The following is a 16,721-nucleotide window of genomic DNA, read 5'->3' as shown; positions in this document are numbered from 1 at the left end:
GTTTGCTAAAGATCTCCGTAACGCTATCACGGTTACCAAGTAACCCTGTGACGAAACGCGCCGCTCTTCTTTGCATCTTCTCTATCTCCACCGTCAACCCGATCTGATACGGATCCCACACTGATGAGCAATACTCAAGTATAGGTCGAACGAGTGTTTCGTAAGCCACATCCTTTGTTGATGGACTACATTTTCTAAGGACTCTCCCAATGAATCTCAACCTGGAACCTGCCTTACCAACAATTAATTATATATGATCATTCCACTTCAAATCGTTCCGCACGCATACTCCCAGATATTTTACGGAAGTTAACTGCTACCAGTGTTTGTTCCGCTATCATATAATCATACAATAAAGGATCCTTCTTTCTATGTATTCGCAATACATTACATTTGTCTATGTTAAGGGTCGGTTGCCACTCCCTGAAGTGCCTATCCGTTGCAGATCTTTCTGCATTTCGCTACAATTTTCTAATGCTGCAACTTCTCTGTATCCTACAGCATCATCCGCGAAAAGCCGTATGGAATTTCCGACACTATCTACTAGGTCATTTATATATATTGTGAAAAGCAATGGTCCCATAACACTCCCCTGTGGCACGCCAGAGGTTACTTCAACGTTTGTACACATCTCTCCATTGATAACAACATACTGTGCTCTGTTTGCTAAAAACTCTTCAATCCAGCCACACAGATGGTCTGATATTCCGTAGCCTCTTATTTAGTTTGTCAGGCGACAGTGCGGAACTGTACCGAACGCCTTCCGGAAGTCAAGGAAAATAGCATCTACCTGGGAGCTTGTATCTAATATTTTCTGGGTCTCATGAACAAATAAAGCGAGTTGGGCTTCACACGATCGCTGTTTCCGGAATCCAAGTTGATTCCTACAGAGTAGATTCTGGGTTTCCAAAAACGACATGATACGCGAGCAAAAAACATGTTTTAAAATTCTACAACAGATCGAGGTCAGAGATATAGGTCTATAGTTTTGCGCATCTGCTCGACGACGGCTGTTAGAAGGGGGGCAAGTTCTTTTGCGTACTCTGTGTAGAATCGAATTGGTATCCCGTCAGGTCCAGTGGACTTTCCTCTGTTGAGTGATTCTAGTTGCTTTTCTATTCCTTGGACACTTATTTCGATGTCAGCCATTTTTTCGTTTGTGCGAGGATTTAGAGAAGGAACTGCAGTGCGGTCTTCCTCTGTGAAACAGCTTTGGAAAAAGGTGTTTAGTATTTCAGCTTTACGCGTGTCATCCTCTGTTTCAATGCCATCATCATCCCGGAGTGTCTGGATATGCTGTTTCGAACCACTTACTGATTTAACTTAAGACCAGAACTTCCTAGGATTTTCTGTCAAGTCGGTACGTAGAATTTTACTTTCGAATTCACTGAACGCTTCACGCATAGCCCTCCTTACGCTAACTTTGACATCGTTTAGTTTCTGTTTGTCTGAGAGGTTTTGGCTCCGTTTACACTTGGAGTGAAGCTCTCTTTGCTTTCGCAGTAGTTTCCTAACTTCGTTGTTGAACCACGGTGGGTTTTTCCCGTCCCTCATAGTTTTACTCGGCACGTACCTGTCTAAAACGCATTTTACGATTGCCTTGAACTTTTTCCATAAACACTCAACATTGTCAGTGTCGGAACAGAAGTTTTCGTTTTGATCTGTTAGGTAGTCTGAAATCTGCCTTCTATTACTCTTGCTAAACAGATAAACCTTCCTCCCTTTTTTTATATTCCTATTAACTCCCATTTTCAGGGATGCTACAACGGCCTTATGATCACTGATTCCCTGTTCTGCACTTACAGAGTCGAAAAGTTCGGGTCTGTTTGTTATCAGTAGGTCCAAGATGTTATCAAATGGTTCAAATGGCTCTTAGCACTATGGGACTTAACATCTGTGGTCATCAGTCCCCTAGAACTTAGAACTACTTAAACCTAACTAACCTAAGGACATCACACACGTCCATGCCCGAGGCAGGAGTCGAACCTGCGACCATAGCAGTCGCGCGGTTCCGGACTGAGCGCCTAGAACTGCTAGACCACCGCGGCCGGCCAAGATGTTATCTCCACGAGTCGGTTCTCTGTTTAATTGCTCGAGATAATTTTCGGATAGTGCACTCAGTATAATGTCACTCGATGCTCTGTCCCTACCACCCGTCCTAAACATCTGAGTGTCCCAGTCTATATCTGGTAAATCGAAATCTCCACCTAAGACTATAACATGCTGAGAAAATTTATGTGAAATGTATTCCAAATTTTCTCTCAGTTGTTCTGCCACTAATTCTGCTGAGTCGGAAGGTCGGTAAAAGGAGCCAACTATTAATCAAGCTCGGTTGTTGAGTGTAACCTCCACCCATAATAATTCACAGGAACTATCCACTTCTACTTCACTACAGGATAAGCTACTACTAACAGCTACAAACACGCCACCACCGGTTGCATGCAATCTATCCTTTCTAAACACCGTCTGTGCCTTTGTAAAAATTTCGGCTGAATTTATCTCTGGCTTCAGCCAGCTTTCTGTAGCTATAACGATTTCAGCTTCGGTGCTTTCTATCAGCGCTTGAAGTTCCGGTACTTTACCAATGCAGCTTCGACAGTTTACAATTACAATACCGATTGCTGCTTGGCCCCCGCATGTCCTGTCTTTGCCCCGCACCCTTTGAGGCTGCTGCCCTTTCTGTACTTGCCCGAGGCCATCTAATCTAAAAAACCGACCACTCCACGCCACACAACCCCTGCTACCCGTGTAGCCGCTTGCTGCGTGTAGTGGATCCTAACCTAGCCAGCGGAACCCGAAACCCCACCACCCTATGGCGCAAGTCGAGGAATCTGCAGCCCACACGGTCGCAGGACCGTCTCAGCCTCTGATTCAGACCCTCCACTCGGCTCTGTACCAAAGGTCCGCAGTCAGTCCTGTCGACGATGCTGCAGATGGTGAGCTCTGCTTTCATCCCGCTAGCGAGACTGGCAGTCTTCACCAAATGAGATAGCCGCCGGAAGCCAGAGAGGATTTCCTCCGATCCATAGCGACACACATCATTGGTGCCGACATGAGCGACCACCTGCAGATGGGTGCACCCTGTACCCTTCATGGCATTCGGAAGGACCCTTTCCACATCTGGAATGACTCCCTTCGGTATGCACACGGAGTGCACATTGGTTTTCTCCCCCTCTCTTGCTGCCATATCCCTAAGGGGCCCCATTACGCGCCTGACGTTGGAGCTCCCAACTACCAGTAAGCCCACCCTCTGCGACCGCCCGGATCTTGCAGACTGAGGGGCAACCTCTGGAACAGGACAAGCAGCCATGTCCGGCCGAAGATCAGTATCAGCCTGAGACACAGCCTGAAACCGGTTCATCAGACAAACTGGAGAGGCCTTCCGTTCAGCCCTCCGGAATGTCTTTGGCCCCCTGCCACACCTCGAGACGACCTCCCACTCTACCACAGGTGAGGGATCAGCCTCAATGTGGGCAGTATCCCGGGCAGCCACAGTCTTAGTCCGATCGGGGGATGCGTGGGACGAGCTGGCCGGACCCCCACAGTGATGCCCATTGGAAACAGCCTCAAGCTGTGTGACCGAAGCCAACACTGCCTGAAGCTGGGGGTGAAGGGATGCGAACTCAGCCTGCATCCGAACACAGCAGTTGCAGTCCCTATCCATGCTAAAAACTGTTGTGCAAATAACGTCTGTACTAATCTACAGAGAGCACAAACAATTCGACACAAAATCTAAACGGTTATTAAAATACAAGACTGCCTAGTAAATGCACCCCCCCCCCCCCCCATGAACCATGGACCTTGCCGTTGGTGGGGAGGCTTGCGTGCCTCAGCGATACAGATAGCCGTACCGTAGGTGCAACCACAACGGAGGGGTATCTGTTGAGAGGCCAGACAAACGTGTGGTTCCTGAAGAGGGGCAGCAGCCTTTTCAGTAGTTGCAAGGGCAACAATCTGGATGATTGACTGATCTGGCCTTGTAACAATAACCAAAACGGCCTTGCTGTGCTGGTACTGCGAACGGCTGAAAGCAAGGGGAAACTACAGCCGTAATTTTTCCCGAGGGCATGCAGCTTTACTGTATGATTACATGATGATGGCGTCCTCTTGGGTAAAATATTCCGGAGGTACAATAGTCCCCCATTCGGATCTCCAGGCGGGGACTACTCAAGAGGATGTCGTTATCAGGAGAAAGGAAACTGGCGTTCTACGGATCGGAGCGTGGAATGTCAGATCCCTTAATCGGGCAGGTAGGTTAGAAAATTTAAAAAGGGAAATGGATAGGTTGAAGTTAGATATAGTGGGAATTAGTCAAGTTCGGTGGCAGGAGGAACAAGACTTCTGGTCAGGTGACTACAGGGATATATACACAAAATCAAATAGGGGTAATGCAGGAGTAGGTTTAATAATGAATAGGAAAATAGGAATGCGGGTAAGCTACTACAAACAGCATAGTGAACGCATTATTGTGGCCAAGATAGATACGAAGCCCACACCTACTACAGTAGTACAAGTTTATATGCCAACTAGCTCTGCAGATGACGAAGAAATTGAAGAAATGTATGATGAAATAAAAGAAATTATTCAGATTGTGAAGGGAGACGAAAATTTAATAGTCATGGGTGCCTGGAATTCGAGTGTAGGAAAAGGGAGAGAAGGAAACATAGTAGGTGAATATGGATTGGGGGACAGAAATGAAAGAGGAAGCCGCCTGGTAGAATTTTGCACAGAGCACAACTTAATCATAACTAACACTTGGTTTAAGAATCATGAAAGAAGGTTGTATACATGGAAGAACCCTGGAGATACTAAAAGGTATCAGATAGATTATATAATGGTAAGACAGAGATTTAGGAACCAGGTTTTAAATTGTAAGACATTTCCAGGGGCAGATGAGGACTCTGACCACAATCTATTGGTTATGACCTGTAGATTAAAACTGAAGAAACTGCAAAAAGGTGGGAATTTAAGGAGATGGGACCTGGATAAACTAAAAGAACCAGAGGTTGTACAGAGATTCAGGGAGAGCATAAGGGAGCAATTGACAGGAATGGGGGAAATAAATACAGTAGAAGAAGAATGGGTAGCTTTGAGGGATGAAGTAGTGAAGGCAGCAGAGGATCAAGTAGGTAAAAAGACGAGGGCTAGTAGAAATCCTTGGGTAACAGAAGAAATATTGAATTTAATTGATGAAAGGAGAAAATATAAAAATGCAGTAAGTGAAACAGGCAAAAAGGAATACAAATGTCTCAAAAATGAGATCGACAGGAAGTGCAAAATGGCTAAGCAGGGATGGCTAGAGGACAAATGTAAGGATGTAGAGGCCTATCTCACTAGGGGTAAGATAGATACCGCCTACAGGAAAATTAAAGACACCTTTGCAGAGAAGAGAACCACTTGTATGAATATCAAGAGCTCAGATGGCAACACAGATCTAAGCAAAGAAGGGAAGGCAGAAAGGTGGAAGGAGTATATAGAGAGTCTATACAAGGGCGATGTACTTGTGGACAATATTATGGAAATGGAAGAGGATGTAGATGAAGATGAAATGGGAGATCGATACTGCGTGAAGAGTTTGACAGAGCACTGAAAGACCTGAGTCGAAACAAGACCCCCGGAGTAGACAATATTCCATTGGAACTACTGACGGCCGTGGGAGAGCCAGTCCTGGCAAAACTCTACCATCTGGTGAGCAAGATGTATGAAACTGGCGAAATACCCTCAGACTTCAAGAAGAATATAATAATTCCAATCCCAAAGAAAGCAGGTGTTGACAGATGTGAAAATTACCGAACTATCGCTTAATAAGTCACAGCTGCAAAATACTAGCACGAATTCTTTACAGACGAATGGAAAAACTAGTAGAAGCCAACCTCGGGGAAGATCAGTTTGGATTCCGTAGAAACACTGGAACACGTGAGGCAATACTGACCTTACGACTTATCTTAGAAGAAAGATTATAGAAAGGCAAACCTACGTTTCTAGCATTTGTAGACCTAGAGAAAGCTTTTGACAATGTTGACTGGAATACTCTCTTTCAAATTCTAAAGGTGGCAGGGGTAAAAGACAGGGAGCGAAAGGCTATTTACAATTTGTACAGAAACGAGATGGCAGTTATAAGAGTCGAGGGACATGAAAGGGAAGCAGTTTTTGGGAAGGGAGTAAGACAGGGTTGTAGCCTCTCCCCGATGTTGTTCAATCTGTATATTGAGCAAGCAGTAAAGGAAACAAAAGAAAAATCCGGGGTAGGTATTAAAATTCATGGAGAAGAAATAAAAACTTTGAGGTTCGCCGATGACATTGTAATTCTGTCAGAGACAGCAAAGGACTTGGAAGAGCAGTTGAATGGAATGGACAGTGTCTTGAAAGGAGGATATAAGATGAACATCAACAAAAGCGAAACAAGGATAATGGAATGTAGTCTAATTAAGTCGGGTGATGCTGAGGGAATTAGATTAGGAAATGAGGCACTTAAAGTAGTAAAGGAGTTTTGCTATTTGGGGAGCAAAATAACTGATGATGGTCGAAGTAGAGAGGATATAAAATGTAGGCTGGCAATGGCAAGGAAAGCGTTTCTGAAGAAGAGAAATTTGTTAACATCCAGTATTGATTTAAGTGTCAGGAAGTCATTTCTGAAAGTATTCGTATGGAGTGTAGCCATGTATGGAAGTCAAACATCGACGATAAATAGTTTAGACAAGAAGAGAATAGAAGCTTTCGAAATGTGGTGCTACAGAAGAATGCTGAAGATTAGATGGGTAGATCACATAACTAATGAGGAAGTACTGAATAGGATTGGGGAGAAGAGACGTTTGTGGCACAACTTGACCAGAAGAAGGGATCGGTTGGTAGGACATGTTCTGAGGCATCAAGGGATCACCAAATTAGTATTGGAGGGCAGCGTGGAGGGTAAAAATCGTAGAGGGAGACCAAGAGATGAATACACTAAGCAGATTCAGAAGGATGTAGGTTGCAGTAGGTACTGGGAGATGAAAAAGCTTGCGCAGGATAGAGTAGCATGGAGAGCTGCATCAAACCAGTCTCAGGACTGAAGACCACAACAACAACATAGTAAATGCAGTAATGCTGCTACTTGCGCACTGCTGACACACTGCTTGACGGCGGAAGGAGACTTCGCGATTTTACACTATTCAGGTACTAAAACGCGATGCTACAACTCTCAAATACTTTAATACGCCCGAAATTTATGAATTAAACAATGCAAATACCAAAAACACGCAAAGAAATTAAGAATTAAACTATGTAACAAATAAGTGAGCTAAGAGTATACGACTTGTTGCTGCAGCTGCTTATCCAACGGCGGCAGGGAGCACACTGGCTGTGACCAACCGACACTGGCCGTTCAAAACAAAAACAGAAGACAGACGACTACGCGAATTTACATTATTCAGGTACTAAAACGCGATGATACAGCTCTCAAATACTATGATACGCTCGAAATTTATGAATTAAACAATGCAAATACCAAAAACACGCAAAGAAATTAAGAATTACACGTGAGCTAAGAGTATTCGCAAAAGACATGGTTGAATTTCAATGTAACCGCGTGTACATACATCAACGGCAAGTAAGTACATGATTAGAGCTGCCATTGTCTGTGACAAGCAGAAACTGCCACCTGAGTGCTTTAGTGCTTCCAGAATGCATTTTCATTCTGTAGCGGGGCATGCGTTTATCTGAAAGTTCTTGCTGAATCAAAATCCTCTGTCACAACTGCACTCGAAGTAGGACTTCCGCCTTTCGTAGGCAATTGCTCTACCAACTGAGCTATCCGTGCAATCTGAACAGTTTAAATTACTCCGGTACCTCATCCCCTACATTCAAAACTTGGGGGAGGCTCTACAGCGAAACTTGCGGGACTAACAGGCCGAAACAAAGAGTACCGCGACGACATGGCTTAGCCACAGCCGGGGGACTGTTTCCAGAATGAATTTTCACACTGCATCTGACGAGGAGTCGAACCTGGGGCATTTTTTGTGCTTATCGTTCACGTTTCACTTCCGTACAAGGTCACACTCCAGACAAATACTATTAGAAAATACATCCTAATACCTAAATACGTATTAAATGTTTACAATTTTCTCTTTTCAGGAATGCCTTTCTTGATATTGCCAGTCTTAATTTTATATCCTCTCTACTTTGAGTATTGTCAGTTATTTTTCTGCCCTAATAGGGTAACTCATAGACTACTTTTAGTCTTTCATCTGATAATCTAATTCTATTAGCATCAGCTGATATAATACTGCTACGTTTGATTCCCATTGTTTTACCATTTTTGACATTCATCTTACACACTCTTTTCAAGCGAGTATCCATTCCGTTGAACTGGTCTCTTTTTCCGTCTCCTTTTGCCGTCCCTGACAGAATTACAATGTCATCGCCCAAGTGCAAATTTTTATATATTTCTACAAAATTTTAATGCTCTTTTCAAGTTTCTCTTTGTTTTTTTTTTCACAGCTGCCTCACAGCGGACTGAGTAATACCGAGGAGAAGCTGCTACCTTGTCTCACTCCTTTCTCAAGTTGTTTCCCTTTCATGCCTTTTGACTTTTATAACAGCAACCTGGTTACTGTACAAGTAGATAACTTTTCAATCCCTTCATTCTACCCATGATACCTTCAGAATTTCAAAGAGTGTAGTCCAGTCAGCACTGTCAAAAACGTCCGGTAAATCCCTAAACGGTGTGAACCTAGGTTGTCCTTTCTTCAGTCTATCTTCCCAGATAGGTCATATAGTCAGTATGGCCTCATGGCTTCCTACATTTCACCAGAACGGAAAGTGATCTTCCCAGAATCGGCTTCTACCAGTTTTTCCATTTTTATGTAAATATTTTCTCTTAGTATTTTGTAACCACGTCTTATTAATCTGATGGCTTGGTAGTATCATATCTGTCAGTCCCTATCTTCTTTAGAATAGGAAGCACCTGTCTTCTTTAGAATAGGAAGTATTACATTCTTCTTGAAGCTTTAGCGTGTTTCTTCTGTATCATATATCTTGCATACAAAGTGGAATAGTGTTGTCATGTCTGGCTCTCCATAGGATCTTAATAATTCTGAGGGAATTTTGTCTGTTCTATGGGTTTCGTTTCGATTAGGCCTTTAAATGTTCTGTGTGATCGTTCTCGCAGTATCATGTCTCCCACCTCATCTTCATTTACTTCCCCTTCTATTTCTATGATATTATTTTCAAGTTTGTTTCCTTTATATCTCTCTTGGGTTCCAACCTTTCCTTCTTCGCTTAACTCGTGCTTGTCATCTGAGGTTTAATATTCGCGCATGTAAATTAGCAAGCAACATTCTTAATGACACCAGTTAAAATTAAAAAAAAAACTACTCGGCATACCTGTAGTCTTCTGATTATATCTACAGGTAGTAGAGTAAGGGTCATTTGAGCAATTTGTAATGTGGATTTTAACAGTGGAACAATTCGAGCTTTTTTGTGGTCCTTGGCGTGTAGTTGGAGGAACCGTTTCGTCTTTCAGTAGTAGTGTTGTAGGGAAACGATTCAGAACCTGGGAAAAATGAAAGTCTAATGGCGACAGGGCTGTGGTCGAGTCCAATCAGTAACTCTGCAGACTGACTCAGTTGAGACATTCACTGCATGATCTCGTAAAAGAACTTACGAGAAGTCTCCATGATCCTCTCCCAACTGCGTCAGCCCAGTACATTCTGTAACAGCTGAGCGTCAGCGTAGTACACTAGTTGCGAATCAAGAGGTTTTCTGATACTGGCGGCTATCGGTAACTACTGTTGAGGTGTGCTATTCACGATTTTGTGCCCCATCTTTGGAAACAATTTTAGACCATCGTGACTGTAGCTTCAGCATGTGACGTTCTTACCCGTTTCCTTTCCTTATGTTCTGTTCTCCAAGAAGTTGTGCTATTCACGCGAGGAAATTATCAATACTTCCATTAAACTAAGTCAGAGCTTCAAAAATTCAGATTTCAGTGTAACATAAAATACTCAAGATCAGAGTGATTGAAAAGACACGAAAAGGGTTAAAGTGAGTTTAAAGATAAATATTTCCTCACAACAAATCGAATACTTCCTTAGTCGTATCGTTGTAGGCTACAGCGAATGTATATCTCCTGTTATAAGGTAGAAATACCAAGAAACTTGGGTGAATGGTTGCTCTATGACCTGCATATGAAACTAATCTCTATGTAGGTGTTCCAGTATAGCTCATTAACATCAAGAGCAATTTTATCCACACTTGGTACACGTAGAGCTCAGTACCTGGAGACAATTACCTTTGGTATAAGAGACCTCAAAAACCTCAATTTTTGGGAGTGGTGGTGGTAAAGTGGTGACTTGCAAGCATGAGTGAAAAGTGCCCAGAGCAATTTCAGCCAATCGTTATACATGTATAACTCAGTATCTACGAAAATACACTGTAGGAGAAAGGTACATCAAGGGCCACCAGGAGTGGCTTGGGAGTGGGGACTGGAATGACACAAAACGTTCGAAAAAAGCCGACATTAGTCTCGAGTCCTTAGTTTTTGGTATTACTGTGGTTATTGGTGACAGCCCTGATGTCAGATCACCCATAGGGATGTGATGAGAAGGAGAGTGTGGGAAGGAGATGATGTACGATTAATTGAAGGAAATAGCGAGCAACGCCAGGTAATTGGCTAGTTTGGAAGAAATATTGTGGACTCACCTGTTTCGTTCGCCAGAATCAAATGTTCAGTCAGCTCTACCGTTCTTCTCGCTTGTGAAGCAATAGACTCACAGCAGCATGTGAGACTGTACATGCTAATTATGTTCATTACCAAGTATGATACACCTGCAAACATTTCCTTGTCATTGTCTTTATCCTCATCCAGGAGGATCACCAGAATGCTGAAAATGACCTGCACAGTCATTACGAACGCCTGCACTGTCATTGCCGTTATGGGCACAGCGTACTTGTCATTCAAAGAGCTCGCCAATTTTCTCAGTTTCATGTGGGCTATTTTTATCATTAACAGGTGTTCACAAGACGGAGACGACGTAGTTTGCTTAAGAGAATTCGGCCTTGAAACTGAGAAGTGTCGTCGGCCACTGACCTTCGTTCTATCCAGCACGCTGAAGGTCTCCAGTTCACTGCGGAACGAGAGCTCGACAGCTTTGGTGAGCATACGCAGTCGGTACCTGATGACCAGACCGAGGATGAAAAACTGTTCATACGCCACGATGATCACTATGATGACGGCTACTGTCATGGCGTTGAATTCGCTGTCAGATAACACGTCCCACACTACGCTTGCGAGGTAAGGAAGCAGCAGGAGCGCGAACGAGGCGGAAGCGTACAGTGCGGTCGCGCGATTGGCCGCCGACCGGTCGAGGTCCAGGAGGTCGTCGACCCGGCGGAGTTCCGCCGCGAAGTTGGCCAGCCAGTCCCCGGGGGCCAGCGACATGGCCAGCACGGACGCGCAGGCGCCGGCGGTGACGACGGCGCGCGTGAAGATGTGCGGCACGTAGTAGCTGTAGCAGTTCACGTGGTAGCCGTGCGTGCTCCTCACGGCGGCCTCGTAGCCCATGAAGGCGACGCCGACGGCCACCAGCAGGCTGTAGGCGCGCGAGGCGGCCGCGAGGGGGCGGCGCCGGGGGCGGCAGGGCGGCACCCCCAGCAGCGACGACAGCGCCACGAGCGGCCGCAGCACGCACTCCAGGTCAGTGGTCGCGGCAGGCGGTGACCTTCTGGGCATCGCTCTCCCTTCTCCCTCTGGTCTGCTGTCCAGCTCCATGGCACACACACAGGGTCTGCCCCCACAGTAACAGCCCTGCAAAATTTGTTCCGGTGTTGAGGACGAAGTCGCGGAAAACGCAAACGTAAAAAATTTTAACAGCCATTGTGAGCAAGGCAGAGTTCGCCCCCGGTAGCTAAGTGGTCAGTGGGACAGAATGTCGATCCTAAGGGCCCAGGTTCTATTCCCGGCTGGGCCGGAGATTTTCTCCTCTCAGGGACTGGGTGTTGTGTTGTCTTAATCATCATCATTTCATCCCTATCGACGCGCAAGTCGCCGAAGTGGCGTGAAATCGAAAGACTTGCACGAGGCGAACTGTCTACCCGACGGGAGGCCCTCATCACACGACATTTTTTTTTACTAAGGCAAAGATGTGAAATACTGCATGTTCAAAGAAAAAGAGGTCTGTTTCGATGGAAGAAGGGGAGACTGGGTGTAGGAGTCAAATTTTTTTGTTTTAATTTTTTACCATCACCTTAAATATTCGCTACCTTAAATATTCGCACTTTTATTTAACTATCTTGTAGTATATATTTATTTAGAATGTTTATAAAAATAATTTATGGCTTCATAATAATTGTGATGGAATTACCATTGCCTTTTCGATCATGCAGTGTTTGTGACTACTGTCCCCAGGACTTGGATGGTTGTCACAGGGATCGGAGATGCTTGTCACTTGTTAATGTTACGTGAAAATTGCAGGAGTTTGAAGAAACAAATTCCTTCCTGTATTCATACAAATTACTTCAGGCCAACGGTTGCAATATAGCTATTCTATTTAACACTAATAACACAAAAGATTCGGCAGTTCAGTATACGCAAGGTAAAATTACTCAATAGCTAATATCAGAGGCCTACAACAATAGCCTACATTGAAAACTGTCTATTGATAACACCCCTAAAACAAAAATAATTGAGACTGTACAAAGTCAATCTGAAAAGTCAGTCTGGCAATTCTGACAAATAAAATGGGCACCTCCTCACGTACATTTCTCATGTGCGCATTTCTTGTTCAAAATGTTCAAATGTGTATGAAATCTTATGGGACTTAACTGCTAAGGTCATCAGTCCCTAAGCCTACACACTACTTAACCTAAATTATCCTAAGGACAAACACACACAACCATGCCCGAAGGAGGACTCGAACCTCCGCCGGGACCAGCCGCACAGTCGCATTTCTTGTAATCTGTACATTGTACCCACATTTTCCGTGGATCTGCTGTTGGCAAATGAATCACGACATACAACACATAAAAGTCATCTCCTTCACTGTTACTGCTTTGAGCTTTCTTTTCTTGTTTGTGCTTTTTAGTTTCATTTTTTCAGCTCGGAAAAGACGCTTCCTGACATCTGTGGAACTTTACTTTTTTTCCCTTTCGCGTTCCTCTTTCACATGAATGTGAGGACAGCCGAACATCTCTTTCGGTTGTTGTTCTTCCTTCGTTGTTTCCTTTGTCCAGCCATAGGGAAAGGTATGATGTCTTTTGGGGAAACATTACTAGGCCTAGACTGAACGTTCTCCAAGCTACTGCAAGAACGCTGCAACTCACAGTTTTCCTGTGTAATTAATTTGGTTCGTGGAGGCCTCTAGTGTTTGAATTTGATTTTCTCTTTCTTCTACCGTGTCAGCACTTAGAGCAGTAGGCCCCTCAGGATATGATCGATTTGTTACGAAACTTGGAGCAAATTCGTGGTTGCCAAAAATGTCTGTATTGAAGGGGCAAAACAAACCTTGAATCCTGACTGGATGTCGTAAAGGCAACAGGACATACAGATGTCGCTATTCCTGGAGTGTCATATAATGTCATCGTGAAACCTGCGTGATTTAACATCCACGAATCACATGCTGTATTCACGTATTTGTTCAATGTTTCGTGTACTCTCTGTTAGTTGGTGGGAACAGTTAGGAGGAAATGGAAATAAAACAATGCCGTTGTCTTTGGTATAGATGAGCTCATTAATCGACTGATAATAACTATGATTATGAAGAAAAGGAAGACACGAACGATGTTTATAGCACTTTGCATTAGCAATAAAGTGTTTAAAAAATTCGCAGAAATCCATCCAGAAGAGTTATTCGCTTCACGGCAGCCCCCGGTCCATGACAAATAAAATGGTCTTTGAAACACACCTGGGGAAAAATTAAGAATGGTGGAACAAAGTTCCCAGTAGTCCTGGCTGATAACTTTAGGAGTCCTAGTCGACAAATCTTTGTGTCTCTTCATGATCTCAGAAAACCAGTCGGCACCAGCTTGTCGAGTTTGTCTATTTCGAAAGTACTTCTAGCCCACTGTAAATAGCTAAATCATAACACAATTTTCGCACTTCTTTTGGACTGAGACCAAAAAATGCAATAGACCCAGCTTTGACATATTCTGATAAATCAGCTAATGTAAGTAGGCTACTTCGTTCTCCAGATGTTATCGATACCAATTGCTTGAAACCTTAGATTTGGCTTTTAGACTATTGTAATACCAGCCTCGTCGATTTTTCAAATATCTTTCTATTCAAAGTTGTGTCGTTTCATAACAGTAGCCAGGTTATCGAAAAAGGCACCAACGTTTGTTTTATTGAAGCTAGAAGCTTGGGCTAAGCTGGTAGCTTCAGGAGTCCTAATTGCCAAATCTTTGTGTCTCTTCATGAACAAGCCGGCCGGTGTGGCCGCACGGTTCTAGGCGCTTCAGTCTGGAACCGCGCGACCGCTTCTGTCGCAGGTTAGAATCCTGCCTCGGGCATGGATGTTTGTGATGTCCTTTAGTTAGGTTTAAGTAGTTCTAAGTTCTAGGGGACTGATGACCTCAGCTGTTAAGTCCCATAGTGCTCAGAGCCATTTCAACCATTTTTCTTCATGAACACAGAAAACCAGTCGGCTCCACCTGTCGAGTTTCAGTCTGTTTCGAAAGTACATCTAGCACATTAGAAATACATAACTCATAACACGATTATAGCACTTCTTTTGGACTGAGACCGAAATATATATCTGACGCAGCTTTGATATATTGTACCAATTTATTATCAAGAGCAACTGTCAGATTACTTCTGTTAGGACAGTAGCCTATATGCAGTAAAGGGCAGGTCACACTGCTACTTATATCCTCATCAGAAAACTTTTTACAGCAACGAGCCAATGTAGGGTAATGTTTATTGTAATCATTTGCAACACTGAACTGAGATTTATTTTCCAATTTCCCCATTCGAGCCGTTTTCAGTGTAGTGTCTGCGGATGTTAGACTTTTATCCTTCCCAAACTTCTAGGCATCTTGATACTGAAAACAACAAAAAGGTGGGTTGATATCACAATTTGAAACCTAAATACTTTCACGGGGAATTTATCCCGCGTGACAGCCATCCCAATTTTGTTGTGTGACAAACAAACCCGAAGACCGCGCATAATATATTGAATTATTCGCTACATGACTGTAGAATCAAACCATCAGTGCACCAAAAAGTTCTGTAGTTAAATCGAACGATAATAATGCTTTTAACTTTTACTCGCAAGCACTGCTAACAGAAAGATATAGAGAGCTCCTCACTCACTCGATGAAAACAACTGAAATTTCACGCAACAGGTGCGATAAGTGTTGCCACTCTTAATTAAGTCGTTCCACTGCAGTGCGACATTTGGTGGCAGCGTTATCAACTATGAGACAACCAACCCGTGTGACTACCATAACCAGTCTCCCCAATATACTAAATGACCCAGGGAAAAATTAATACATTTGAAAAGGCGATGTCGATATTGATCCGATGTCAGCATTTGCCACCTGGGTATTGTAGTTGTACTGATAACGGTTTCAACGTCGTCCACCAGCAGATAACGTAGCAGCATAGCCATCAGAGCGCCACCTGTGTCTACCCTTTAATAGGGGATACTCAAAGCCAGAAGGTTCAATGTGGTGCAAACATGCTAACCAAGCAGGCAGCCATGCCACAGAGACACACTCATGCTTCCTACAGCCAAGTTTGAAAGGAATCAAACTGTGACCCTCCTAGTGGCGGGACGGTCCTTTCGGAGAAATGTCGCACAAATGGGGCGTGCTGCGTCAGTTGTGCAGCGATGCTGGTGTCAGTGGTCCCGTGAACACTCTCACACCCGCGGACGAGGTTCTGCACGTCTACGCAGCGCAGAACTCCACCAGAACTGTCGTATTGTAAGGACAGCTGTGGCAGTTCGCGCAGCTACTACAGCACAGGTAAGAGAGCTTGTGAGCACAGGCGTGTCAGCACAAACCGTTACAAACCGGTTATTACCTGACCTCTAGGCCGCATTCCACTCATGCCACAGCTCGACTAGCGCCATCAGAGGGTCACTTGGAAGGTGGAATGGCGCACCATGGTCTTCAACGACGAAAGCGGAGTTTGTCTGCACGCAAGTGATGGCCGTTTCCCTGTACGACGTAGAGCTGGTGAGCCTATCTAAGACCAATCAATGACAGTTAATTTATATTATATGCATGTGCTTTCCGTACGCCTTTCTGGCACGGTCAGAGCGATAACTGTACACACTCATTCGCGGTGATGTCTCCTCGTGAATGACTTGTGAGAAGACAACGATTTCCTTTCACCAAACCGTCGTGGACTTCGCCGAGAACCAACCTGTCATTATCATTGTTCTACATTTACAATTCGCAGTTTTCCTTTCTCTGCCTTTCATCGATCACGATAATGCCCTATTTTTTTGGTCACGTCCATGTATGGGCTCACAGGGATTCTTGTAACAAAATGAGGCCAATTTGGACTGATATTTCATGCAAGTAGTTACACGAACCTCTTTCCAGTTGTTGAATATTCAGTGTTTTTTGAAGAATCAATAGTCAGGACTTATTTACTAGGGCCATCCTATTCATATCTTTATTTGATTGTGCGACAGATTCATGCGAGCATCTGAGTTCATGGAAAGCGAAGTCACTCCATCCCATCCCATCCCATGCAGCTCATAGCGGCACCCAAAACGCTTGTCAACCACGATTGG

General features: G+C 44.1%; 1 protein-coding gene across 1 annotated transcript in view; it reads right to left on the bottom strand.

Moving 5' to 3' along the window:
- LOC124776145 overlaps positions 1–11,542 on the bottom strand; it is a 104,931-nt gene extending 93,389 nt beyond the window's left edge. Inside the window, exon 1 of the mRNA XM_047250982.1 lies at positions 10,681–11,542. Coding sequence (XP_047106938.1) covers positions 10,681–11,542 — 862 coding nt within the window. The remainder of the gene's footprint in view (positions 1–10,680) is intronic.
- Between the last annotated feature and the right edge of the window lie 5,179 nt (positions 11,543–16,721).

Source organism: Schistocerca piceifrons, chromosome 2 (genome assembly GCF_021461385.2).
Source record: "Schistocerca piceifrons isolate TAMUIC-IGC-003096 chromosome 2, iqSchPice1.1, whole genome shotgun sequence".
In the NCBI taxonomy this organism is placed as follows: domain Eukaryota; kingdom Metazoa; phylum Arthropoda; class Insecta; order Orthoptera; family Acrididae; genus Schistocerca; species Schistocerca piceifrons.
This window is presented reverse-complemented; position numbering and strand designations above follow the sequence as displayed.